The following is a 26138-nucleotide window of genomic DNA, read 5'->3' as shown; positions in this document are numbered from 1 at the left end:
TGGTGCTGCTGACATTCTCCGTCGTGCGGGCGACAAAGAACAATGTGCCGAGGCGTATAGATAGAGAACAGGCTTGCCGATGGACAGTCCAAAAGGGCCAATGAGGTGTAGTTGGAGAAATATATGGACAGACTGCAAAAGTCTATAAAAGATACATGCCTGTTGACAAAGGACAGATTAGTGATTTGAATCAGGGTTTGCGGTTAGGACTGTCAGTTGGGCGGTCGACGGGTGACTGATAAAGCACTCCGACTCCATTGTGACGCAAGATAAGCAAAACCCGCCAGGTACCAGAGGCGCCGCCCCAACAAACAACGCCAGAGCTCAGACTCGGGGCCATCCATTGACTTTAAGATAGATAGATGCTGATACGGGTACGGGTCATGCTATCCAGGGCCGGGCAGAGAGCCAGCGACAAACGGGTCGCGATTGCCCGCAACATACAGAGCGCGAAGAAGCGGTGATGTAATGCAAGGTCTGCTAGCTCTCTGCCCAATGGCGAGCGACATGTTTGTGATCACTGATTAGGGTATGTGCTGGACCAGGGACGACGACTCACTCTGTATAAGCTGTGCAATGGATGCTTGAGGTTGGTACGAATACCGGACAAACAGTCGTCACTACAACATGCAGACGTTTGATCAACGAAGAAAGCTTTTGAATTGAGTCACAGAGGAAGCGGGAAAAGGAGTTGTTGAAGACCTAGGACGAATTTAGCCCGAAGGCGTTGAGACTCGGGCGGCTGTGACGATTGATTGTACGGAGTACGTGTAAGCCAATGCATGCCAATCGCCAACTCGATTCCTGTACTAGGCTTTGTCGTCACCAGACCAGCAGCCGATCCACTTACCGTGCCAAATATGCGCCCCTGCACGGTGCATTGAGGGAGGGACCTGCGTCCAACCCAACCTTCCGGCCGTTGCATGACGCCGCAGATGCGGGAGGCTTGTCTGAGCACTTGGAGCGTTTCGACTGCTTTGAACCAGGGCTTCAGCATGACTTTCTCATAGGTCAGGCTGTTTTTGTGACGCTTCGCGTTCCGCATGTTACTATTCACGACGCTTCACGGCAGCCGACTCAGAAAACGGAGAGTCAATACATCAATCACGCTTGCAGGCTAACTCTAGAAGAATTCCACATGCATGTTGAAGAATACCCCTGGCAACGGACATGGAGTACACAGTGCGCCCTCTCCACAACCGATCCCCACCCCAAATCCACAGGTGCGCCGTCGCAGCAGGGCCTGCACTTGAGCGCTGTGGCTGCAAGCGGTCGGTCGCTCCCTCGACCAAACAGTGCAAGGACAAGTCTGATGACCATCAGGATTTTACTGGCCTGGGACGTGCATTGCATGGCTAATAAAGACTAAGAGTGTCCGATCTGATTGAAACGCTGCATAATATGCCCCCTTTCTACATGGGTATAGGAGCCCGCAGCTGCAACTGCAAACTAAAAACATGGAAGGCCTTTAAAAGAGAATACGCTAGCTCCCTCCTAGTACTAAGTAAAGTACTTGAGTACGGAGTAGGTAGGCTCCAGATGTCCGCGGAGACTCGACATGACACATGCCGATACGCGCCTATTCAACGTTTGGTTGGTTAATGTTCTGTGAACCCCTTCTTGCTTCAGCACTCCGTGCGCCGTGCAACGCAACTGTTGAGTCTGGTGGCATCAGAGTCTCGTCGGCCCCATTCAGTGGGCACATAGTGATAAGAGTCAGTTCTATTGACTGCACATGTGTAGCTAAGTCAGTACAAGGCACGCCATGGCGGACCTGCCCCCTCCTTGCGCCCAGGCAATATTTGTGTTGGTCAAGGTACTAGGGCAAGGGCGGGAGGCAGGCCATCACAGCACTTGAGGCGAGGCGACTTCACTGCACCGTGTGGGTTCCCCATCGTGCTGCGGGGTACCAGACTGCACTAACAGCCTTCGTCATATGCGCCAGGCAGGGTATTGAGCGGCATCTCGATCGAACAGGCAGAAATAAATGCATCACATCATAGCCCATGCTCCCTGCTTCGGAGTCGAGCACGATTCCGTACGCCCTTTGGCCCCGATGGCTACCTAAGACTCCCAAGTCCTGTTTGCACAATGCAATTGCTCTCGGATTTCCAGATGTATCCATGTAATTGGGTTCGACCAGACATTGGTAGGCATAAGTTACAGGCAAGCAACAGTCAGGATCGACGAAAGCCTTACTTTTTCACATTTCAGGATGGGCATGTTCCTCGGTACAGAGTAAAGGGAAACGGACGCGCCAATCAACAGTTTACTCGCCGTTGAACCAAAAAAAACCTTGGCTTTCCGACAAAGCTTGAATTCACATGACGGGGGCATTGGGTTGTTACGTCAATGGCCTTTGAACGTCCTCGATCCCGCCGCATCAACAATTGGACGGTGGGACGACTTGGATAAGGAGGATCCACATGAGCTCTTCATTATCCAGCTCATAATGCGAAGTTGGTGCCTCTGACCTTTCAATTGCAACTGCTGCCCACACGAGTAAGTGCCTAGCTGTCCAAAACCTTGATTGCACCTTGGTCAACAAGCGTTGGAGCCTGTTTTCGAAACATTCAGACTTCAGCTTATGGCGATTTTCCTCTATCATTCAATGAAGAACAAAGGCTGTGCTACCTAGCTATATAACCTTTGGGTAAATAAACAAATCTGCTGAGCTGCGAACTCGTCCGGCACCACGGCGTGGCTCATCAATAGCGTTCATAGGAAACCAACCAAGCTCGATTCGGCTGGCACAGAAACCGCCGACATTAAGCATACATCATCCCCGACGCCAAACAGTCCTGCTCGGTATCCAGCCCATCACATTCTGGGGTACCGGGCCAGGCATAATTCATATGATTAGGTCAATCCACCTCATCGTCCAAGCATCTCCTTTGCATCTTCCCCAACTTCTCCGACACTTTCGTCGCCGAACACGACACTCATATCTTTTCGCCTAGTCGCCTAGCAGACGACGCATCATCCCATAAGAGGAAGCCGAATATGGCAAATCTTTATTTGTTTTAGACAATCATTTGCGCAACACCGGCTCCACCAAGGGTCTTGCTTCCAACAAAGGCCTGGCCCTTGATACCAGCAAGAAGATAGCAGATACCAGTGAGCGTCAAGAAGACACCAGCAGCAATCAAGCTGCTGGGACCACCAAGATTGCTCAGGAATTGGAGGAAAGCCATGATTCCATAAGCAGCTGCTCGCATGTAGTTTGTTGAAATTTTGCGGACAAAGTCATCGAACTTTCCAGAGGTAGGGCAAATTCGCAGAAGCAGGGGGACTTCGATAAACAAGATCAGAAACGACGAGGCGCTGCAGAATCAGAATCAGCGTCTGCCTTCTCGGCATGGGGGACGGTGTCACTGTAATATTCAGCGCAGACTTACATGGCAATGGCAGCAAAGATGATCAAGACGACTTTAAAGGTAAAGATTGTTGAGATGCCGGTAGCTAAGCAGATGATCATAGACAATATGCCGAGCCTGTTCCAATCGTGTCAGATTCGCTCGATATGATCGTGGTGCCCTCGGCTATGTAAACCTGAACCGATGGCACACCTCTAGCCTATCGTGTTGCTTCGGTTGGAGTGACGGAAGGGGAACTTGGGGGGATATGGACTTATGGGCTTACCATTGTCCGTAGATGCCTGTGCCAATGTTAGTTGTTGCCTCGATACCTGGTGACTGTGCCGGTTCGCATCGATCGACTTACTGAAGTTACGGGTCTGGAACTCTTCCTTGAGCGACATGTTGAGAGTCGTCGCAGAAGTTGCTAACAAGCTGTTTTGTTTTGGTTTGTTTCGTGCGAGGAGCGCGCAGCGCAGCACAGCAGTGTCGAGTCGTAAAGCGTGACTAGTCGCAAGAAGCTGTGTGAATCAACTTTGCACTCTTGCACGAGTGAGGATCGTAGGGCTTGGTCAAGGGTGATAACGTGGCTGGGAGAAGATGATGATGCAGGAATGCTGGTGGTCGTTGAAGTGATGATTAAGACTTCAGGACCTTTGTCGGGGCGCACGTAGCCTCTTCTCCAACGGCGGGCCCGTCAAAGAGGCTGGCGCAGCAGTCAAGTGTGGCAGCGTGGCAGCGTGCGGTGGTGGCTTGGCGACGAGAGAGTTAAGGCAGCACTGAAGACATGGAAAGAGCCAAGTCCCAATCGGCAAAGTGGCCAGTGGTCCTACGAGGTACCAGTAAAGTCCCGGTACGAAGCTTGAGCACCTTGCGAGTCTGGTGACGGACAGGGGCGAAACGGCCAGGCACCTGGGAGATTCAGGGTGCTGTCCTGAGGTGAGATGTACCAGACAGTGGGTGTATCTGGTGGTCCCTGCAAGGAGAACTGCAGAGCTTATGACGTGGTGGATCCGGTGCCCTGGATGAACCAGACAGGTCAATCAATGTCAACTGATCTGCAAAGGGACCGCAGAGAACCAAGCATTCGAAACCTGAAACGTCTCTTGGAAGTCGTCGTGAATGGCACGTTGAAAGAGCAGATAAAGTTTGCATTCGGAAGAGAATACGAGCGAAGTACTTCTACAGTGGGTTGTAGTTGGTCAAGGACCAGACTGGTTCGCTCGCTCGGTACAAACAAGTTGTTCTCTTGCTGGTGTGGCGTGACGTATAGAAGTTACGCGGCATCGGATGCGCTGGCCGTTGAGCCTCGTCAGCCCGCCCTGTCTCTGCGATACACATGCGTACTTGTGCTTGTACCCTAGACAAACACAGACAGGCAGCAACGAAAGAACAGCTTCCACATAGCAACCGATCCGTCAAAGATCAAAGACCATGTGTTTGTGTTCGGATGCGATTGCCGATAATCAAAATCAATCATGGGCCCCCAAGTTTTAAAAATAGGTGCCCAAATAGCTTACTTAAGTAAACAATCGCTTGGTTGACAAAGATCAACCGTCAAGTTTGCTCACGACTGGCCCAAGGCTGTATTGTCATTGAGCCCGTCACCGGTAAAGTGAACCATGGCCACATGTGCACAGGCTTTGGAACGTTATACGCAATCTCATCGAGGTGGGAAAGGCCCGTCACGATATGAATCCGGACAGCCATCACATCTTCTATTGGGGCATCTACGCATGCCAATAGCATTTCGTTTCCAAATCTAGAATTTTATGCCATGTCTTGTCTCCCAACAACGTTTTGCTCGGTCATTATCGGCCCCGATGTCGCCGCCAGAGCATCGGCCAGTGGGGATACACGCTGTTCCGCACTTCGTACCTGCCATTGGCCATTGATTCAAACCTCGGCGGTTCTGGCTCTGCTGACGATCAAAACGTGCCGTGGTAATTCTTACATCACGGCCCCATAGCTGTTCAACGCCACCCCTCCATCTTGTTGAATTCCCAAGGACGCCCATTGTTTTTCCATTCTTGTCAATATTTAAGCTTATTTTCTCGTTGCTGGCTTAGTGCTTGATCCCCCTCCCTCTGTAGGCTCAGCTGCCTCTTGATTCTACCCCGCTTGTTCGCAACCAAAGACGGCAGGCCAATATGACATTAACCGTTCTTACAGACAGCCAGGTCAATGACATCCTCGAGAGCCTTACAATTGACGAGCTGGATGATTTTCGACATGTCTTGTCATCTGCCTTGCACGAGTTCTCTACCGGCACCGATGCTGGCGATGGCGATGTCTACCAACAACCCCACAGAATCACAACGCTTCACCCTGGGACCAAGGCCACCTCTCTATACATGCCATCTTGCGGACCGGAGGGTATGGGATGCAAGAGTAAGTGGATTCGCAATCCTGACCGGCCTCTGAGAACACCATGGCGTAGCCTGGTCACTAATACTCCTGTAGTTGTCTCGTTGACTTCCTCAGCCGCCACTCAGGATCCCACAGTGAAGCCTATTAGTCCTACTGGAGTCGTCAACTTATTCCACCCTGATGGGAGTCCCATGGGCCTTGTCCATGCGAGCACTCTGACGGCCTTTCGCACCGCTCTTGGATCAGCCTGTCTCCTTACCCGCCGCAACCATGTCAAGACTCTCACCGTCTTTGGCAGTGGCAGTCAAGCTTATTGGCACGTTCGCCTGGCACTCCTCATGCGTGGAAGCACTATCAAACATGTACACATTATCAATCGAAGATTTTCCGACAGTGCTGGCCTGATTCTCAAGAAATTCACCATCATCCCCGCGGACATCAAGGAGCGGGAAGGATGGGCACACACGAAATTTAGTATTATAACACCAACCTTTCACGACTTTGAACGGCTCCAGAAGGAGCAGATCCGCAGCGCAGACGTTATTTATTGCTGCACTCCGTCGCGACAAGAACTGTTTGACGCATCTATTCTAACCTCACACGAAGGTCGCAAAAAGGGCCGACTTATCGTCGCTGTTGGAAGCTACACCCCTGAGATGAGAGAGCTTCCCGAGGGCCTTTTGCATCTTGTGACAAAGCCCCATGAGAAGCACCATCGTCATTTTCATAAGCACGCAGACGAGGGCGGCGTCATCGTGGTAGATACCCTCGAGGGGGTGTTGAAGGAAGCGGGCGAAATCATTTCTGCTAAAATCAGCCCCCATCAAATGGTCGAGTACGCACTCCCTGTATATAAATACCGTCTTGAGAATGTATGACTGACTCGATTACAGACTTGGCGAACTCGTCATGCTTCACCGTCTGGCTATCGAGGAATCAGAGACAGATACTACTGGCACTCAGACGCCGGCGTCTTCGGAATATGAAATCCCCCTAAACGGTGACGACAAGATCCCTTCGATGTCATCAGTCTACAGCGATCCAGTACCCCGGCCAGCGAGCCCATCTAGTCCCAGCTTGTCCAACCATTCCCGCAAGCCAAGCTTCCCACTTCCTTTCCGAACTCGTTCCGGAGGCTCGGCTGATACGGAGAAGAAAAAGGAGGATAGCCTGGCCCGTTGGCTGAGAGATGGAACCGTAGTCTACAAGAGTGTGGGATTGGGGCTGATGGATCTGGTAGTTGGCATGCATGTGATCAAGGTGGCCAGCGAGAAGAAGATTGGTACGCAGATTGAAGGATTTTAGAGGCCAGTTCCATGTGAGGGTGTGCGTGCGTGCGAATGATGTATGGGGAACAATAAGGACAGACTACGCACCAATTGCGTGACAGACGAATCTACAGTTAGCGCTGGCATATTCAACGACATTGTTATGCGAGTCTTTAAAAAACCACGCAATTTTCGTGAAATACGATATTCTATTCATACATGGCACAATAACAGTTTGTTATGCGCATTTCATCAAGGGTGACTCGGTCTGTCTGTAGCCGAATTTCACACCACTGCCTAATCCCAGTGTCCCGTAGGACTAAAGTGTATATATGCTCTCCAAATTCGATATCCCAAATGAACAGATCCATTTTATATTTCAAGCCGTGTCAAGATAAAAAAAAGTTTTTTTTTTTACTCGGCGACCCAGACGGCGGCCATGCCCATACCAGTGCCGACACACATGCTAGTGCTGCCGACCTTCTTGCCCGTTCGCTTCAGCTCGTAAAGGAGAGTAGAAACCTGGCGGGCACCGGTGCAGCCCAGAGGGTGGCCGAAAGCAATGGCACCGCCCTTGGGGTTGATCTTTTCGTGGGGGATCTGGAGCTCATTGGCGCACCAGAGGCACTGACTGGCAAAGGCCTCGTTGATCTCGTAGATGTCGACATCGTCCTTGGAGATGCCGGCGAGGTCGAGGGCCTTGGGGATGGCCTTCCAGGGACCCTGGCCCATGAGCAGCGGCTTGACGCCGACGACGGCTCCGGCGACGTACTTGCCGATGATGGTCTGGCCGAGCTTCTCGGCGGTGGATCGTCTCATGAGGAGGACGGCGGCGGCGCCGTCGGAGATCTGGGAGGCATTACCGGCGTGGATGCTGCCGTCGGCGGCGAAGGCAGGCTTGATCTTGGCGAGGGACTCGGCCGTGATGCCGTCGCGGACACCGTCATCGCGGGCGACAGTGATTTCCTTGGTCTCGCCAGACTTGGGGTCCTCGAACTTGACCTTGAGGGGAACAATCTCGTCGTTGAAGAGACCCTCCTTCTGGGCCTTGACGGCCTTCTGGTACGAGGAGGCGGCGAACTTGTCCTGGTCGGCACGAGCAATCTTGAGGTCCTTGGCCATGTCCTCGGACAGAACGCCCATGGGGACCTTGCAGTTGGCTGACTCCTCGTTGGCCTCCAAAGCCTCGGAGAATTCGCTGACGGCAGAGGGGCTAAGAGTGTTGAATTGTCAACACGGGAACGAATTTCGGACATGAAACAAAGAGGCTAGGCCGGGTTCAGCGTGAAGCCGTTTGAAAAGCTTACCCATAGTTCAGAGACATGCTCTCGACGCCGGCACCAATACCAACGTCAATCATGCCCGCCTTGATCTGGTTGGCAACGTCAATGCAGGCCTGAAGACCGGATGAGCACTGGCGGTTGAGGGTTCGGACGGCAGTGGTCTCGGGGAAGCCGGCCAACAAACTGGCGGCGCGCATCTCGGTAGCACCACCGCCGGGGGCGAGGACGGTTCCGACGGCGATATCCTCAACGAGGGCGGGGTTGATCTTTGATCGGTCGATGACGGCCTTGAAAACACCAGCCATGATGTCGGCGGCCTGGGTGTCCTTGAAGCCACCTTTGCCACCCTTGGTGAAGGCGCTTCGGCAAGCAGCAGTGACGACAACCTGCAAGACTATAGTCAGCTCCAAACGTCCCGCCCAGCTCCCCGCAAGGGAAAACGTAGTGTTGAGCATGACTTACATCGTCGGGGCGCTTCTCCAGGATTCTGTCGCGACCGCCGGCGGTAGGGTTGCCAGAGATCTGGCCGCCGATCTGAGAAATTCTGTCAAGGGCTGTTGAGCACAACGAAGCTGTTAGAGTCTGTATTTTTTTCGAACCGCACAACCACGGCGAGGCTTGAAGCTGGTTTACTCACCACCCATTTTGGCTCTTGTGGGATGTGAAGGAGGTATAGGAAGAAGAGGAGATGAAGGCGGGAATCAAGAGGTGAGAGATGTGGTGTGGGCGACGACGGGCTACGACGCTGCGATTTGCGGGAGGCGAAGCTATATATCCGTCCTTGGCAAGGTCAATCGGTTGACCTCGGCGAGAACGACGACATGGCGGTCGGTCGGCGCATCTCTGATGTCAGCTGGTTGCGCGACCGAGGCATATGTCAACGTGGGTCCTGGCCTCAGATCAAGAAGCCACATTTTAGTGTCCTTCCATGTCGCTTTCACATGTTCGAGTTGCCCCATGACATATGGAATCTGGCCAAAGAATTTCCGTTGCCGTGCCCGTCACGAGGCGGCCCCAGATTCCACATTAGAGCGTGCGCTCCGGTTGTGTAGTCGCTGACGGACATACTGCCGCTTCGAGAAGAAATTCCACTGAGGTCGACGTCCGATTGTTCCACGTGTTTCATGATCCATCACAAGCAATTCTTTCTGCATTGTATAATTTCCTCCCGTCATGGCCGCGCCTTTGTTGTAAATTCCGTGACCCGTGGAGTCCGTGACTGGGCTTGGGCAACGTCGACACGGTTGCCTTCAGTTGTGATTCGCTATCACTCCAGTGGTACTGCTTGCTGGGCGGTATTGATTACTTGACCATGCCGGTGGCAATTAATGCCGAGAGCGTCTGGCCATTCGTGCACCTCCAGCCTACGCTTGAATACATGCACGTGCCAGGCGGAACTGCAGGCTGCCGATGTTCACATATATTGTCAATTTTTCCTAGATGCATTCGATATATATAGTCAGTCCTGGTCGTCGATTACCTGTCGTAATGCCTTGGCCAGACGACACACACGCTTCTTCAACTTCCTCATACCCAACCAACGCCTCATCGCCGCTTCGTCGCCGCTCGCAATGCTCCTCAAACACCACTGTGATTTCACAACTCCTACGTCCATGTGCATCCTACGCCTTGCTCTGCCTGGAACCACTCTCTACAGTTTTATCATCAGGTGAAAAGTTGAGACTGACGCTGTTGACACAGTGTCGCTCATCCGTCGGCGTTGCGAACCCCTCGCCCTTGAAAACATGACCAAGGTGACCACCGCAATTGGAGCAGACAATTTCCGTCCTAGTCATGCCTAGAGTTCGATCCTCGTGTCTTGTAACTGCGCCAGGGATGCTATCAAAGTAGGCCGGCCATCCGCAGCCAGACTTGAATTTGTGATTGGCCTTGTAGAGGGGCTTGTGGCACCCAGCACAAGTGTAGACTCCCTCTTCCGGGTAATGCTTGTCGAACTTTCCGGATCCAGGAGGCTCAGTGCCCTTTTCTCGCAGGATGCGAAATTGCTCTGTGGGCTGATGTTAGTGGGAAACCCCGAATATCTTTCTTTTGCTCTCACGCGCCGACATCAACGTACCTTTGTTGAGGACGGCCTGCCACTCGGTATCAGACCTTTGATCAGGATACGACATTTTGGTCGATTTTGAAGAAGATGATCCGAACAAGGCGCCCAAAAAGGGAATACCAGACATGGATCGAAGAGGCAGCGGGCGAAGCGTGGCGATGTGAGCTGGTGACGCCGGAGCTCGGATGCGAGTAAAGTTGGACAAGGTATGCAGTAATGTTGATACGAATGGTCTAAATCGCATGGGAGACATGTAGCGGGGCGGGAGATGTTGGAGAGATGTCGGAGAGACGGCTTGATGCGATGGCAGTACTCTTATAGTTGACTGAACAGAGTGAACGTTGAGACGGTCGTTGACGGTGACAGGGATGCCAAGAAGAGCGTTTGACAAATCGCGGGGTGGCCAAGTGTAGTCTGTAGAACCCGGCTTGTTGAACTTTGTACGGCAGCTTTGGAATCACTTGCATCATAATTCGAAGCCCACATATTCCAGACAAGGGCCGGGCTTCAGCCACAATTTAAGGTTCACCACGGAGTACGGAGTACCGAGAGGTAATAAGGACATACAACAGGCAAACCATCCTTCCCCCACGGACCACTGCCTGCAGTTGAACTACTCCGTGCAAATTAATGTCCTGCAGACTACGATAAGGAGCATCATGCCATGGTGGAAAGTGAATCGCAGCCTCGAGGTTCAATTGCATTAAAAGAAGCGGAATTTCTGGACCATTTGTCCTTGCTACAACCAGAAACATTGACATGGAATCCATCATTGGAGCCGATTGGTGCCTGAGGAACTATGTATATCGACTCAGTCGCCTTGGCTACATGTACTGGTACTTGACCTGCTACAATAGATTTAGGCCACGCTGTGGCTCGCTCCCCACACTGCTAGACTTACCCCAATCAGTTTGGGGGTGGGAGCAATTTCATTCTGGAATTAGGTGCCGCCACGACAGACACACAAACGACCCCATTCCTCCTTTTGTGTTTGACATCTGTAATAATCTCCCTTCCTCGCGGCGGCGATTATCTGGCTCCGTCTACCATTCCACACCATCCGTCATTGTCTCGACAGAAGAGTCGTAGCGTTACAACATGTCTCGACGGGCACCAAACCCCTCCGCCGACCGGGCGGCGCAAAACCAGGCCACTATCAAAAACCTCCTGAGGTTGGAGCCTAACAAAGTGTGTGCTGACTGCAAGAAAAACAAGCGTGCGTATCAGACCCTATCGATGCCTTTCTCCATCATACTGTGTGTGGGCTGACTGTTACTTCAGATCCTAGATGGGCCAGCTGGAATCTGGGTGTCTTTGTCTGTATTCGATGCTCTGGTATTCACCGAGGCATGGGAACCCACATCAGCAGAGTCAAGTCTGTTGATCTCGATTCATGGACCGACGAACAAATGCAGAGCATATTGAGCTGGGGAAACGCCCGCGCCAACAAATACTGGGAGGCCAAACTTGCTGCTGGCCACGCGCCGTCCGAAGCCAAGATCGAGAACTTCATCCGAACCAAATATGAACTGAAGCGATGGGTCATGGACGGGCCCATGCCAGACCCTTCAACTCTGGATGTCGACGGCGATGACGATGTTCCCTTGAGTTTGGTTAAGGAGAAGCAGGTTATCGAGAAGAAGGAGTCGATCAGGAAGGCATCCATCGGGAAATCTCACGCCCCGCAACAAATTCGCGCGCCCGAGGCCGACTTGATCGGAGGTGACGATGGGCCTCCCTCGCGATCAAGTACGGCTGGCCCCCCGGTTGCGAAAATTGCACCTAAAGCTGAGCCTGCGGCCCCTAAAACAACCAACACACGAGACTCGTTGCTTGGCCTTGACTTCCTGGGAGGCTCAACTGCCCCTCCTCGCCCAGCCAGCACCCCCGGAGCTTCTTCACAAGGAGCAAAATCACGACCGGACCTCAAGCAGTCTATTCTCTCGCTCTATGCTTCCGCGCCCAAGCCCCAGCCCCAGCAACAACCTCAGCAACAAGCGTTTGGGGGCATGGGCCACCAGCAGCAAGGCTCAATGGGAGGCTTCAATGATGCCTTCGGTGGCCTGAATCTATCGGCCACGGCAAGCGCAAAGCCCGCTGCTGCCGACCCTTTTGCCAGCCTTGGAAGCACATCCTCAAGCAATCGAGCCAAACCCCAGCATACTTCTAACGCCAGTCCGTTCGGTGGTCTTAGTGGAGGCGGCTTCTTTGACCCAAAGCCTGTCCAGCCGTCGACCACTTCGCATCAGCAAAAGCCTTCCAACTCTGGATTCGAAGGCTTTTCTCCTTTCTCCTCCCCCCCTACTCAGACAGCTACGGCGCCGGCGCCTAAGCCCTTACAGTCCTCATCCTCCGCCATGGACGACCTCTTCGACTTTTCGGCTCCAACCACGCAGAGATCTCCCCCGCTGCCTCAGACTTCTTCACCCTCTGCAACGACCAACTCTGCTTTCATGATATCTTCTCCACAGACTAAATCTGCGGCCCCCGCTCCTGCAACAACCTCATCAGCCTTTGGCTCCGCTGCCATGTCTGGTGCTGATGTCTGGGGAACCAACGATTGGACAACGCCTGCTCCTGCTGCTCCAACAGCTCCGGTGACACAGGCACCCCCAAGTCCTCAGCAGCTCAAGGCCCCAGCCCCGGCCCCGGCCCCGGCAGCCGATTTCGGATGGGGAAATACTAGTTCTTCGTTTGCCAGTACACCAATTGTGCCTGGCGCCAGTGGGGGTTTCAATCCTGCACCAAAGGTTACTGCAGACGAGGAGTTTGGAGGCTGGGCAAGCAGTACTGCGCCGTCTAATACGGGAAAACCTGCTGTTCCAAAGTCAGGCTTTGGCGGTGACGATGATCTGTTCTCCAATGTCTGGCAGTAGACGACGCTGCGACGAAATACAATGTCGGTTGGTAGTGATTGGTGGATTCTTCAAGCATTAGGGATCGAAGGCAAGCATGTTCGTGGCGTTTTGTTGTTCACGCGTCGGGAGTCTATTTAGAATCCAGCATAAAACCAAAGGGGGGGTTGGAGGTGGGTTTTAGAATGTTTTCTGTTTTTTTTTTTTTTTTAAAAAAAAAAGTCCAGAGAAACACGCCGTTTGCAGTGACGATTGTGGTGATCAACAAATGCTCTCAAGTATAGTTGCTTAGGCTAATATATAAAACCCTTTGTCAAAAACGCCAACTCCAAATGCCAAGGGTAATTGATCCCCGTTTCCAATGCCGTTGAAATACAAAATCCAACGTTTATATGATATCGCCGCACCCGCATGGCACCGCATGGCACCCAGCCAGCGGGCCATTATCGCGCCTGCTAGCTGATCCGATGGACCGCATGGTCTGTAGCTATCTACGGGGTCTGGTATTGACGGCTGGCCCCGGGAGACAAAATACTAACTTTCACTGCCAACACGGCACCGCCCTGGAAGCCCTACATGTGGCTGCTTCGCTCGAGTCAGCATTTCGCGTACGTCATTGCCCTCTGTCGTAGGGTGTGCGCTCACAACACCAGTTTCAAGCCGTAATAAAAGACTAGAAATATCGCGACAATGATGGCTGATAGCTTGAAGATGGCGACCTTGTTGCCGGACGCTGCCATCCTCGTCATTCTTCCTGCTCCGGTTTTTATCTGCGACGTCATGCTTGAAAATGTTTCATTCTGGAGGCTCGTTAGATGTGCTTCAAGATGGGTTCGGGTCCCTCTTCTTTGGGGGAGCGTGAGGCAGGAGCCATACTGTGTTGTCAATGACATCCTGGGCACGTGCATGATCGTAGATGTCGATGGTGACGCCGCGCAGGGCAGATACTTTGGCGGAAAGCTCGTTTAGGCGGGAGTCGTTTTGCCTTTCGCGCTCGTAGGCCTCGGACATGGTGTGAGTTATATGATACCAATGGGTATGCGGACCTGGGGATGGAGGGTCTTGCCGAGGCTGGGACGGGGTTCGTGAGACGAGGTTGGCCTGCACTGCCGTCGCTCGGCGTCGGTGGTCGGCGCTTCGTAGGGCAGTGGACGGTGTAGGGAAATTTCCAACGTGAGGGATGGCTGAGGACTGTGTTGTTGGTGGGTGCTGGCGTGGAGTAGTTGGGATTGATTGATACAGTTTCTTGGTTGTCTGTGGAGTGGTAAGGGGCCAAGAGACGGTTGCGGATCTGGTCTCAGTGGTTTGTTCGATGACGCTCCGGCCGCGGCTGCCAGGGTCTCAAATGCAATTGACGGGTGACAGAGCACAGCCACACACGCCACGCGGCGTGGCGGCAGGGCGGCTGGCTTCAAAGTTCAAGGACAGAAGGACAGAGAGGCACGACGATGTTTATTTGGAGTGGGATAAATACTAACAGCAAAAGAGCAGAATATTGCTCTCAGAGGGAGTGCATCTGTAGATGGATATCAACGCTGCGCTGGCTCGGCCCCGACGAGGGGAGAGCTCCTGCGTCGTCGGAGCTGTCGGAGCTGGCACTCAGTATGTAGTACGGAGTACCACAGCAGCAATAAACGATATTCGTGGTGGATCAAGACTGGTGAGGAAGGCGCCTGGAGATGGCAGTGCTCGACTTGCTGGTGCTACGAACTACGGGGTACGGCGGACTAACTGACTCCTCCCGGGCCACATGTCGACGGTGCACCTTCCCGGCTGCAAAGCAGTCACTGCTTGGCGTATGTATTAGTACGCCCAGCGCTGACCTTGTCGTCAGCCCCCCGCCACCCCGCCCCAAGTAGCTCTCCATCCACAGACCACAACCCGTCCACTGACAGTCACATCATCAGTTCCCAATCCTCGTCGCCCTCTCTTGGCTCCCTCGCATCTTCATTCCCATCGCGCCATTTCTCTCGGCCAAGCGCTTCCCAAATCTCCTGTACTGAACGGAAGATTCGCGAGGAGATAGACCACCATGGGAATCAACAACCCTCTCCCTGCATCTCTGAAATGTGAGTTACCGGATCCATCTCGTTGTTTTAATACCCGGCCGGTGCTGGCATGCCGGAACATCGGACCATCCTGCTAACCGTCGCTGCTTTCTTTCAACGATAGCGGAGTGTAGGAAGTGCGGCAAGATCCTCACTTCATTTGTCAACCCGCGACAAGCCTTTGGCCCCGACAAAGTTATTCCGCCGTCAATCCTGTCCAATGCGAAAGGCTTCGCCATCATCACTATTCTGAAGGCTGGTTTTCTAGGGTCTGGCCGTGTTGGCAGTGGTCTTGTTGTCGCTCGCCTTGCTGACGGGTCATGGAGTGCTCCCAGTGCTATTGCAGCGGCTGGAGGTGGCTTTGGAGGCCAAATCGGCTTTGAACTGACCGACTTCGTCTTCGTACTCAACGATTCAAATGCCGTCAAGACGTTTGCACAGATGGGGTCCATCACACTGGGCGGAAACGTATCACTCGCCGCGGGCCCGGTAGGTCGCAACGCCGAAGCTGCTGGTGCTGCGTCTCTCAAGAGCGTGGGGGGTATTTTCAGTTACTCCAAGACCAAGGGCTTATTCGCTGGCGTCTCGCTCGAAGGGATGGCCATTATCGAGCGCCGCGACGCAAACGAGAAGCTGTATGGGACCAGATTCACGGCCCAACAGCTGCTGAGCGGGGCTGTTCCTCCTCCACCCGCGGCCGACTCCCTCATGTCTGTTCTGAACTCCAGAGTGTTTAGCGGCATGCGAGCTGGCTCCGTGACTGACGACGCCATGTACAACGATATGCCCGTGTACGAAGATCGCCATGACGATGTGGTATGGGAGGGGCGCAGAGGAGATGCCTATGGCCAGGGAGTTCAGCGAGATCGCACAGGATCCGGGTTTGGACAAGGTGAATTCGGCAGACCAAGTCGATCCAGCACGTGGAAGGACGACGTTTACGACCGACAAGATTTTAACCCACCGTCACGATCGAATACATTCGCATCGGGCCAAGGATACAACGATTCAAATGGTGGGGCCAACGAGAAGAGGGTTGGCCCAGGCAGGCCTACAGCCCCGAAGCCCAAGTTCGGTGCCGATAAGGAAGCCTCTTTGAAGAAGAACGAAGCTATCGCGTTGTTCAACTTTGACGCAGACCAGCCTGGAGATTTAGGATTCAAGAAGGGTGAAATCATCACTGTGTTGAAGAAGACTGACAGCGACAACGATTGGTGGTATGTAGACATGTCGCGTGCGTTGTTTCCTTGCATGACAATGTGTGCTAACTAAAATTGTAGGACTGGCATGATTGGGACGAGACATGGCATATTCCCCAGCAACTATGTCAAGATGAAGTGATGAGATTAGCCTGAACTCATGCCTAGTTAGCGAGCCACTGAACCGATTTATGAACGCTCGAGCTATACCCTTGGAGCGGGAGCGTACGGGTGGGGTTTGACGACACTTTCTCTTTTGTTGCATTTCGATACTGTGACACGGGTAGTCTTATCAATGTCTCCTTTTACTTTTCACACTTTATTTTGCATTGTATTCGGACGGGGGAAGACTGACTGATTGCGGGTTTTGGTTCTTGCGGGGTCGTTTGACGAGCGATTCTTGGGTCTTAGAGAAGAGATATCCCTAGGTCTAGTTTCCAATTTTTACTCAATCCCAAAGCGAGAACGACATGTTCAAAATCGCATGTGGACGCCAACGTGTGTTTGGAAGTGCGACGTGTTTTTCAAGGCAAGGAGCCGATTTGGCCGCACCGCCTTGGCGCGTTTTTGCTCAGCACTACTCCGTGCCCTGGTAGCTACCTATATAGCTAGCAAATCAGGGCTCGCAGAAAGCCGCCGAGGCGGAGGTGCACAGATAGCAAACGCACATTGCTTTGAGACATGGGACGAAGCCGCCAAATTGGCCCACATGCGCATAGCATATGCGCCATCGAGACTGATGGAGGTATGTGAGAGAGAATACCTGGCGGGACAACGACGTATTATAAAGCCTCTCATGCGTGGTATTCCTTTCAGAATATCGGTGGGTGCTGTAGTTATTATATTGTGAAAGAAGAAACGCAATTGACGTTGGAGTAGGCTCCCATTGTGCTTTCCCGGTGCAACATAATATTACGCGAGCCAACCGCAACGCCCTGCACAGCGGCCTCGGACGACGTATCGACGACTTCTGCCCGGAGACCTGGGTCTTCTGTGCCGTCGTCAACTGGTCGGAGAGAAAAGTCGGATCGTTGGACTAGCGCTTCCGTGGGGCGGGATCGACAGTGGAGTAATGAAACTAGGAGAAGCAAGCATCATTTGCCGGGTAGAACCTAGGCCGGTACGGAGTAGCTCTTCGCGCAATCAGAGGCCTTCTTGAGCCACTAATAATAGCATCTTTCGTCAGCATACGTATCTGCGTATGTATGTACAATTCATGCATGGAGTACGGAAGAAGGAGTTATCTGGGCATCGGGAGGCTGGGACAAGCGGGTTAGTGGGGAACATTGAAGGAGTTTGGCGGCTCAGGATGGAGACTCGAGGCAGGCTGGGCATGTCACTGCGGGGAGGGGAACAAGCTTCGGCGATGCTACCCTGTGATTGGCCAAGCAGGTACTCCGTACTGTACTCTGTACATAGAATATGATGATGGGAAGTCTGAGAGCTGACGGAACGGCTCCCAAGATAACCAGCAACACCAAACGGCGCACGACTGCGGCAGACGCCAGCTTAAAAGTGTCCGGTCCAAGCGGAAAGCTGCAAGTGCTCCAGATGCCAATTATTTAAAACCCACACTCCTTTTTGTCCATGGGTGGTGGGCTACTCCATACTTGACAAGCGGGTCGCACATCACGATTCACCAGCATCGGGATCCGTGCTGGTGCTCACTGCTCACGGAGTCACGGCCAGGGTTGGTCTTCAGACAAACAACAGACGCTGGGAGGGGGGGCACAGTCAATTCTCTGTACTCGGTACAGAGAACGCCAATTTGTCACGCCTGCTTCCTCACACTGCCACAGTCCTGACTCCTGCTTCTATCCCGATTCCCGACCACGTCCTTTCGACCTGAGGTCCTCGGCAACATCTCGATTGCAGCAACCAACGTTGGCTGCACGGCACCGCCTCTCTCCATGGAGAAGCGACTCCCAATCTTGCTGCCATCCCCCTCAACCGTCATCATCCACAGCGGCAAGAACAATGACAAGTTCTCAATCGTTCGCCAAAAACGTCGACAGGTAGCCTCTGCCTGTGCCAATTGTCGCAAGCGCAAAGAAAAGTGTGATGACAAGAGGCCGACATGCGGCGCCTGTGCCCGCAGAGGAGTCACTTGTAACAATGACATCAAGGAGGACGAGCCGGCCGGTACTGTGGCCTTGAGACATCGCAACATTTCTCTCAGACAGGAGAACGACCAGTTGCGTGAGCTTTTCAAGCTGTTGCATAAGCTGCCGACCGAGGAAGGACAGGAAGTCGTTTCGAGATTAAAGATTGCCGATGACCCTATCCAAGTGTTGCGGTCTGTCCAGGACGCCAGCCTGCTGATTAATAACCCCAATTCATCCTCTTATTCGGCTCTGTTGGATTCGAGACTGGAAAGATTGGACCTCCTTGCGTTGCGGGAAAGCGCCATTCGGGTTGATGCAAAGCCGTGGACCGCAGTGGCCGGCGATGGCATAGTGTCGGAGCTCGTCTCATCGTTTTTCAACTGGGACGATGCCTTTTACTTGCCATTTCTTGACCGGGAGGCGTTTCTGGAAGACATGAGGGCCGGAAATGTTGCGACGGCCAAGTATTGCACACCGTTCCTTGTCAATGCCATATGTGCAGACAGGTCTGTAAGTATTCAATCTCGACTGTGTTATCCCTGGGGGAACCTGTATAACAGATTTCTAACTGTTCCTGGGTGCTGCAGTATACTTGTCGGCGAACTAGAGCGTTCAGCGGTATCAGCAAGAAGAATTTAGCTGACGAGTTCTTCAATGAGGCCAAGAAGTTGCTGCATCTTGAGAATGGCCGAGTCTCTATCCCGACGGTCCAGGGTCTTACGTTACTCTTCTCCATAGCTTGTTATCGAGGCACTGATAAACTTGGTGGTGTAAGTGGACTCGGGGGGACCTGCTACGGTGTTTAGGCGCAATTCAGCGACAATATGTTTCTTGCTCATCCTTTCATCGAGAAAAGAAATCTTCACACCCTGCAACGACGTACTAACATCCGAGCTAGTTATATCGTCGGTCGGCATATGACATGTTTCACCAACTCAATGTCGATGCCATGTATGCGAGAATCAAAGACGATCCTCTAGCCGCCCGTGAGAGACGGGTCCTGTGCCGCCTGGCATGGGGGCTTTTTCTGTTTGAGAGGTTTGTCTCAGCTCTGACGCCTGCCATTTCTTCAGCTGTGCTACCGTAAGTTGACGGGCTAACAATCGACAGCATCGTCGGATACATGTATTTGCAACAGTCGTTGATCCCACCGCCTCAAATCCCGCGATGCTTCGATCCACCACCCTCTGCAAAAGATGGACCAGTACCTAACATCGACCTCCTTGGTAACCCGCACTCCAGCGAGAGTCGATCGCCCCCATTTGTCACCGGCGCATTGTATCTAGCTTGCGATATAACCGTTATGCTCTACGAATCAATGGACTGGAATTTTAGGTCGGAAAGCATATGGGGCACGGAGCAGGACCTCGAGAGACGTAGAGATATGATTGACGAGGTACGCCAGTGGAGAGCAAGTTTGCCTCCAAACTTGCGAGATGACACCAACTTTACCCCCCAGACATGCTATCTTCGGTACAAGACGTTCCAACCCTTCCATTTTTTTACATTACATGACCCCCTTGCTAACCAATTGTGCAGGACATACATGAACGAGGTCCTCTTTAGTATCCTTCGACCGCTTTCCCCCCAAACCGAGATTGAGCCCGGCTGGACCGTCAAAGACTTACAGCTCAGCTTCTGCCAAATCGACATCGACAACATGGAGCGCTTCATCGAAGTCTACACCCTCCGCGACTACGCATGCATCAACATTGCCGGGAGCTACAACGCCATCCTCGTCCTGGTATACCACCTGGCTGACCCCTCTGTGCACCACCTGTTTGCCAAAGCAGCCTATCTCATAGGAGAGACCGGGGGGGACTTCCCCATGTGCCGGTATATTCTGCAGGCCATCAAGGCAATTGCCTGGCAGGCGAAGACGTCGCTGCCGCAAATGGCAAAGAGGTACTTTGAGAATCTGGACGGTGCGAGAAACTCGTTTAGGGATATCAGTTTTGCACTGCCCGAGGAAACCGGCAAGAGGATGTTTGCCGGGGGGCCGCGGCCCAGGTTCAAGGGGGACGATATGGGCTCTTTGCTGTTTAAGTGGAGTGCCATGTCTATTGAGTAACCGGATTTTTTTTCTTCTTTTCTTTTCGCCTTTTGGAGGCACAAGATTTTGAGATGATATTTATTAATCAAGGTTCAAGGGGTTCCGATATTCGGACAAGGTTGAGCTGGTAAGGACATTGCACGAGCGATTTGGCAGGAAGTTGTTGTATATTTCTCTCTTAATTTCGGGGAAAAAATCTGTACAGCGATTCTAGAAAAAACAAAACAATGCGCATCATTCCTCATCATGCCTGGCCTGCCACCATGCACTCACCTCGTTGTCCAGATGGAAGCGGATCCCAACCCCTCGGTCCTCTGGTATTGTCCCAAATACATGACGATAAACAAAATCCCACCATGTATGCCGAGCGGGTCTTCCCGTCTAAAGCAGGCACCTACGTCCCCAACCACGAGCAACGGAACATGTTCGCGTCCACGCCAGCTCTTTCCCACGTCCTGCCGGCTTTCGCCAACGCCTCGGTCCAGGTAGAAAGGCGCTGCGCAACGGTACACTTACAGACTGGTTGGGCTAGGAAGGAAATGCCGCCGCCGCCGCCGCGAATCCAGTTCTGCACGTCGGGCTGTAGATGCATACTGCTGCTGGTGACCTCTGCCTTTGGCGTCGTGGGGTGGCAGACACAGACCTCAGCATCGTTCATTGTCCATGCCCACAGGACCATGGCCGCCGCGGAAAGGGCCAGGTACACAATCGGATCGAGGGCGTGCGCCGACTGGCCAGGGTTGATCAGCAGCGATGATTCGTACGCGAACCACGTCTGCAATGACGCGATGGCTGCGGTTCTCCCGTCTGCCGACAGCGCCCATTCTTGTATCTTGAGCACGTTTTGTTGCCACGTCTGCGAGGCGGCCGTGGGCTCCATTTGAAGGGGTGCGGGGGAGAGATAAATTTCTCGCAGGGTGTGGATGTCCGCGTGGAGATGGATCGTGAGCAAGAGTAGAAGCGGCCTGATGTTGGAGATGCACAAGTCCAGTCGGTTCGTCACTTCTTGTCGCCAATTTGGGCCGCGGGAGGGCTCGCCCCCGAGGTAGCTTTTGAGAATCGTGGCCGTGTACCCCCCTGCAACCAGTGGTTTTCGTGACTCGGCGACAATGGTTTCCAGCTGTTCTAGGGCGAGATACAGCTGCTGCGATAGATCAGCCTTTTTCAGCATGGCCATGTCTCGATTGAGCATCGATTCTTTCTTGAGTGACCGGATGTCATTCCACATTCCGAGCAAACATAGCTGAATGTCCTCTGGCAAGATTCCGGAAGGTACTTCTTCGGGGTTTCTCACGTTCAACCGTGACATTTTATAGTTATCGCGAGACCATGGCTCACTGCGGCTGCGGTCGAAGAACACCATGATCCCGTACGAGTTCCACATGGCAAATGTCGATGGTAAGCCCAACTCTAGTTCGTCACGTCGCAGCAAAGGCGGGTGACCGTATAAGAGAGACAAGTAAGTATCTACTTTCAGTGCGCAAGTGGCAATTCTAGGTAGGAAGAAAGTGTGAGCCTCAACGAAATTTCCTATGGTGACTTGGATTCATACCTCTTCCAGCGCTCAGTCGTTCCAAATATAAATGGCTTGAAGTCTCCGGGATGATGTGTCAGTCGCTGAGATTCAATAGCGTCTCCGTGCAAGCAGCCATTCATTCGTAGAGCCGTAACAAGCAGGCTAAATAGCATGCGAGATTGCCTGATAGTATTGTCTCTCTGCAGCATTATTAGTGATTAGGTCGAGGAATATGAGTGTAGCGAGAAGAAAGGGGGAGGGGGGGGCCACGTATATGTCCACAACGTATCTCGCTATGTAGCCGAAAGATATTACGATAAACCAGCGCGCATATACTCGGCCAAGAGTCAAGCAGTAGCGCGCTGGCCAGGAAGAGAGAAAATAGGGGGGAGAGGTGTATGAGAAACAAACAAGACATACAACACTTACTCCTGTCTCGAAGGCGAAAATAACATTGAGAAGCGAAAGCTGATAGAGGTTGGCTGGCCATGGATGTGTGGGGTCTAGATCGGATTGATTCTGAAGCGTGTTAGAGTACGAGGCTCAAGATGCACATGCACAGGCAGTTTGCCATATTCCTTACCAATTCCTTGTGAAGCTGCCGAACAAGGCAGTCATGAATCTGTAAAATTTGATCCTTCAATTTGACATCGCCATGCAGCCAAGAGTCAATCATGATAATTGTCGAGATAAGTTGGACAGAGTCTGTTATCTCATTAATCACTGGGGCGTGAAGAACTGGCCATCGTGTGTGGAACGTCGCCAAGTAAGATTCGATGCGGGCTGTCAGCCATAGTCGTGGGATTGCCTGGGACTCAGAAGGAGATCCTGGCGGCTGCTTTGTGAGAACTCTGAACAAAATGTTGAGACCTGCCGATCTACTAAAGTTTAGCTGTTGGCTTGCGTCGTGATCTTCGGTCTCTTCTATTTGAAGCAGGAAAGGCGCCTCTAGTGTCAGCAGCTCGGGAGAGCCTGAGCTTGGTGAAGAGTTGGAGCCTCCATCACTCGACATGACGGAGAGTGGCTCAGCCTGGGCGAAGCCATTTTTCTTGTGCGGTTCGAGGTTCCCTCGATTATACGTGCAAGCAACGCCTCTCTTGACACACAAGGAACACTGCACGCCCCCACTACATCTCGTCTTGTTGGCATGGCAGGTATCACAAGCTCTGTCCCTGCGAGGCTCGTGTGACGCGGTTGCGCTATCATGGAGAGTAGCGTGTCGACGAAGCAGGTCACTAAGGACTCATTAGCCTGGACCCCATTCCGCCTTCTGCGGTCAAACAGTACCTTCGCGTAAAAGACCGGCCACAAACTTCGCACCGAAACGACCTGCCGGTATGTGAAGCTTGGTGTCTCCGCAGGTGTTCCTTGCGGATGAAAGACTTGCCGCAATGACAAATGTGTCGGCTGGGAGTGGTATCTGCCATGTGCCCGAGGGGGCCCGAGACAGACCTCAAGTAAGCCTTTAAAAATGGGGGATGCTGAGAACGTCTGTTCTTGGTTCAATGTGGCTGGTCCTCTCCACGATGTCTCTCCCACCGGGCGGCTGTGCTGCAGGAGAGTGAGCCGAAATGTAAATCAGATGCAGATTTGACGTCGATATGTGGAGATTGACAGCACAAGTCTGGCTGCGTGCGTCTAAAATCTGACAGTTAGCAACGTGTATCAATGGCCAAGGCTTCTGATCACTGGCTTTATCCCATGCGGTCTCGGTTTGGCGTTGGGAGCGATGAAGGGTACATCTCGCCGGCGGTTTCGGCAGCTATTCTTACCAATTGAAATGAATTTTTATTCAGGGCTGGAAATATTTCTCCTCCGGTAATTGTCTTGGGTGAATTGCATCACCGGGTGTAATACTACACAATATATTGAATTGAACAACATCGCGAGAACAAGAATAACACGATGAACTGACAGCTCGACTGCCGATGTAGTTGACAAAGTCGGCAAGAAAGTGGGATGGGATTCGCACGCAAAAAGATGATCTGGCCGACCATTAGAAATCCGAACCCTTATGCGCTCACGCCGAATGTATGACTAGTGTGCGAAACAGACGGCTAATTAGGGGCCAGATCCAATAGATGGACCCTACCCGTGAATTCATGATGCGAAATAAAATTAGGAGCGGTTTTTCAAACGGCCAAGAACGCTAGTTCTGATTCGGCAAAATGACAAGTCAGGCCATCTCCCAGACTCAACTCAACTTCTATACCATCAATACGGATTGTAACTAGAGACATAACCACAAGAGTAGCAGGGCTGAAGGGGTAGTCAATGCATCTATTATGGCGAGTTGGAAACCGAAACAACGGCATTTTCCTGCAGCAATTAGACGAGACATTTCGAGATGCAGTTTGTCTTGAGACTACTAGTACTTTAGGCATGTGGGATATACTTCCTGATTAGGCATAGCTCTTTCATTTATCTTTTTTTTTTTAAAAAAAAATTGACCCTGAGTTGTGACTGCTTATTTTGTTACAAATGCATGGTCTCGGCATCCCACTCTGGATCTTTAGCAAACCATAAGCCTTGACCCAAGCCTGACGTGACACTTTGACAATCCCACTTGGTTGTCATAGGTCATCTCAACGCCGTGGAATCCGATGTCGTGATACTTGGCCATGGCGATGCAATGTTGTATCGATTCAAATGTGGGATGTTCTCGAATCTGGAAATGGGTATATATAATTTGGTTGCAGCGCTGCTGTGCATCAGTTTTTTGCCAGCCGTCGCAAAACACACAGGACACATTTGATTCAATACACAACACCTGATACACTGCATATCCCCAAACAAGGGCACCTCTCGCGTTACAAAAATCCAAGTCACCATAATATTCAATATCCATTAGTCAACAATGTCGGCTATTAAGAACGTCACCATTGTCGGCGCTGCGGGCAACCTTGGCGCAACGGTGTTCAAGACGCTCGTCGATTCGGGCAAGTTCAACGTCCAGGTTCTGAGACGGCCGAATTCCACGACTCAGTACCCTGCCGGCACAAAAGTCGTCGAGGCCGACTTCTCATCAGTCGACGCTCTCGCTACAGCACTCGAGGGCCAAGATGCCGTCATTGCGCTTTTGGGGCCAACAGCTCTGAGCCTTCAGCGCCAACTGATTGACGCCTCCATCAAGTCCGGGGTCAAGCGATTCATCCCCTCAGAGTTTGGTGGTGACTTGAGCAATGCCAAGAACCGAACTCTGCTCCCGTTCCTCGAGAAGGTCAAAATCCAGGACTACTTGACCGACAAGTCCAAGTCCTCTTCCCTCACATACACCTACATTTACACTGGTGCTTTCTTGGACTGGGGCATCGAAGCCAACTTCCTCCTGGACGTATCAAACTATCAGCCGACGATTTACAACGGCGGGAACCAGGTGTTCAACTCTACATCTCTGGACACTGTTGCCAAGGGCGTGGTCGGCGTGCTGGCCCATCCCGACGAAACCAAGAACAGGGCCGTGTACCTGGGGGACGTCAAGATATCACAGAATGACCTGCTGGCCATTGCAAAGAAGGTGGCGCCAAACAAACCATGGCAGCCTAAGCACACTACCCTGGATGAGGCCACTGCCGAAGCTGACAAGAGGTTGGCCCAAGGAATTGTGGACTTTCAGACCATTGTGCCATACTTGTATCGATCTATTTTCGACCCCGAGCACGGTAGCGACTTTCAGAAGAATGACAATGAGCTCTTGGGCGTGCCTAAGAAGGACGAGAAGTTTGTCGAGCAAGTGTATGCAAAAAAGCTTGCCTAAACAGCAGAGTCTTTGATTGTTGATATATAGTGGCACTGCGTGCACCTTAGATCAACTCGGTGTCAATAAGAATAATACTGCTTGAAGTCTAATTTTTTGTTTCTATCCTGTGGCCATATCCTGTGACTGTAAAGGCCAACTATACTTTATTTCCATTCACGTTTTCCAGAAATGCGCGGCATGACGACGGGAGGATTTGGCGCGAATAATAGCCTCAAACCACTCTGTCCGTCTCCTGTATCATCGGTCGATCCTGACCGACC

At 52.4% G+C, this 26138-nt stretch overlaps 10 protein-coding genes across 10 annotated transcripts; 5 read left to right on the top strand and 5 right to left on the bottom strand.

The window, feature by feature from the left end:
* Positions 1-3023: 3023 nt before the first annotated feature.
* On the bottom strand, positions 3024-3760 carry MAA_02104 (golgi apparatus membrane protein TVP18; the record flags this gene model as incomplete). Its single annotated transcript, XM_007820102.1, has 4 exons — positions 3024-3324; positions 3399-3494; positions 3643-3658; positions 3724-3760. 4 exons carry the CDS (start codon positions 3758-3760, stop codon positions 3024-3026), a joined length of 450 nt encoding a protein of 149 aa, XP_007818293.1.
* A 1746-nt stretch (positions 3761-5506) lies between these two features.
* Positions 5507-7031, top strand: MAA_02105 (ornithine cyclodeaminase; the record flags this gene model as incomplete). Its single annotated transcript, XM_007820103.2, has 3 exons — positions 5507-5747; positions 5820-6561; positions 6620-7031. 3 exons carry the CDS (start codon positions 5507-5509, stop codon positions 7029-7031), a joined length of 1395 nt encoding a protein of 464 aa, XP_007818294.2.
* Positions 7032-7408: 377 nt separating this feature from the next.
* On the bottom strand, positions 7409-8921 carry MAA_02106 (3-ketoacyl-CoA thiolase; the record flags this gene model as incomplete). The annotated part of the gene is made up of 4 exons (XM_007820104.1): positions 7409-8207; positions 8302-8663; positions 8740-8831; positions 8915-8921. The coding sequence occupies 4 exons, from the start codon at positions 8919-8921 to the stop codon at positions 7409-7411; spliced, it is 1260 nt and encodes a 419-aa protein (XP_007818295.1).
* A 978-nt stretch (positions 8922-9899) lies between these two features.
* MAA_02107 (methionine-R-sulfoxide reductase B2) lies at positions 9900-10409 on the bottom strand (the record flags this gene model as incomplete). The annotated part of the gene is made up of 2 exons (XM_007820105.2): positions 9900-10285; positions 10355-10409. 2 exons carry the CDS (start codon positions 10407-10409, stop codon positions 9900-9902), a joined length of 441 nt encoding a protein of 146 aa, XP_007818296.2.
* A 1031-nt stretch (positions 10410-11440) lies between these two features.
* Positions 11441-13218, top strand: MAA_02108 (Arf GTPase activating protein; the record flags this gene model as incomplete). The annotated part of the gene is made up of 2 exons (XM_007820106.1): positions 11441-11558; positions 11624-13218. The coding sequence occupies 2 exons, from the start codon at positions 11441-11443 to the stop codon at positions 13216-13218; spliced, it is 1713 nt and encodes a 570-aa protein (XP_007818297.1).
* A 620-nt stretch (positions 13219-13838) lies between these two features.
* Positions 13839-14208, bottom strand: MAA_02109 (SNARE protein; the record flags this gene model as incomplete). The annotated part of the gene is made up of 2 exons (XM_007820107.2): positions 13839-13997; positions 14074-14208. The coding sequence occupies 2 exons, from the start codon at positions 14206-14208 to the stop codon at positions 13839-13841; spliced, it is 294 nt and encodes a 97-aa protein (XP_007818298.2).
* Positions 14209-15229: 1021 nt separating this feature from the next.
* Positions 15230-16586, top strand: MAA_02110 (Src like protein; the record flags this gene model as incomplete). The annotated part of the gene is made up of 3 exons (XM_007820108.1): positions 15230-15266; positions 15370-16462; positions 16526-16586. The coding sequence occupies 3 exons, from the start codon at positions 15230-15232 to the stop codon at positions 16584-16586; spliced, it is 1191 nt and encodes a 396-aa protein (XP_007818299.1).
* Positions 16587-18354: 1768 nt separating this feature from the next.
* MAA_02111 (Zn(2)-C6 fungal-type DNA-binding domain protein) lies at positions 18355-20620 on the top strand (the record flags this gene model as incomplete). Its single annotated transcript, XM_007820109.1, has 5 exons — positions 18355-19059; positions 19137-19319; positions 19448-19587; positions 19660-20022; positions 20089-20620. The coding sequence occupies 5 exons, from the start codon at positions 18355-18357 to the stop codon at positions 20618-20620; spliced, it is 1923 nt and encodes a 640-aa protein (XP_007818300.1).
* Positions 20621-20996: 376 nt separating this feature from the next.
* On the bottom strand, positions 20997-23130 carry MAA_02112 (transcription factor Zn, C2H2 / Cys6; the record flags this gene model as incomplete). Its single annotated transcript, XM_007820110.1, has 4 exons — positions 20997-22095; positions 22155-22318; positions 22548-22637; positions 22702-23130. 4 exons carry the CDS (start codon positions 23128-23130, stop codon positions 20997-20999), a joined length of 1782 nt encoding a protein of 593 aa, XP_007818301.1.
* A 1845-nt stretch (positions 23131-24975) lies between these two features.
* Positions 24976-25875, top strand: MAA_02113 (isoflavone reductase family protein CipA; the record flags this gene model as incomplete). The annotated part of the gene is made up of 1 exon (XM_007820111.1): positions 24976-25875. The coding sequence occupies one exon, from the start codon at positions 24976-24978 to the stop codon at positions 25873-25875; it is 900 nt and encodes a 299-aa protein (XP_007818302.1).
* Between the last annotated feature and the right edge of the window lie 263 nt (positions 25876-26138).

The sequence above is a fragment of the Metarhizium robertsii genome, assembly GCF_000187425.2.
Source record: "Metarhizium robertsii ARSEF 23 chromosome Unknown MAA_Scf_1, whole genome shotgun sequence".
NCBI lineage: Eukaryota > Fungi > Ascomycota > Sordariomycetes > Hypocreales > Clavicipitaceae > Metarhizium > Metarhizium robertsii.
This window is presented reverse-complemented; position numbering and strand designations above follow the sequence as displayed.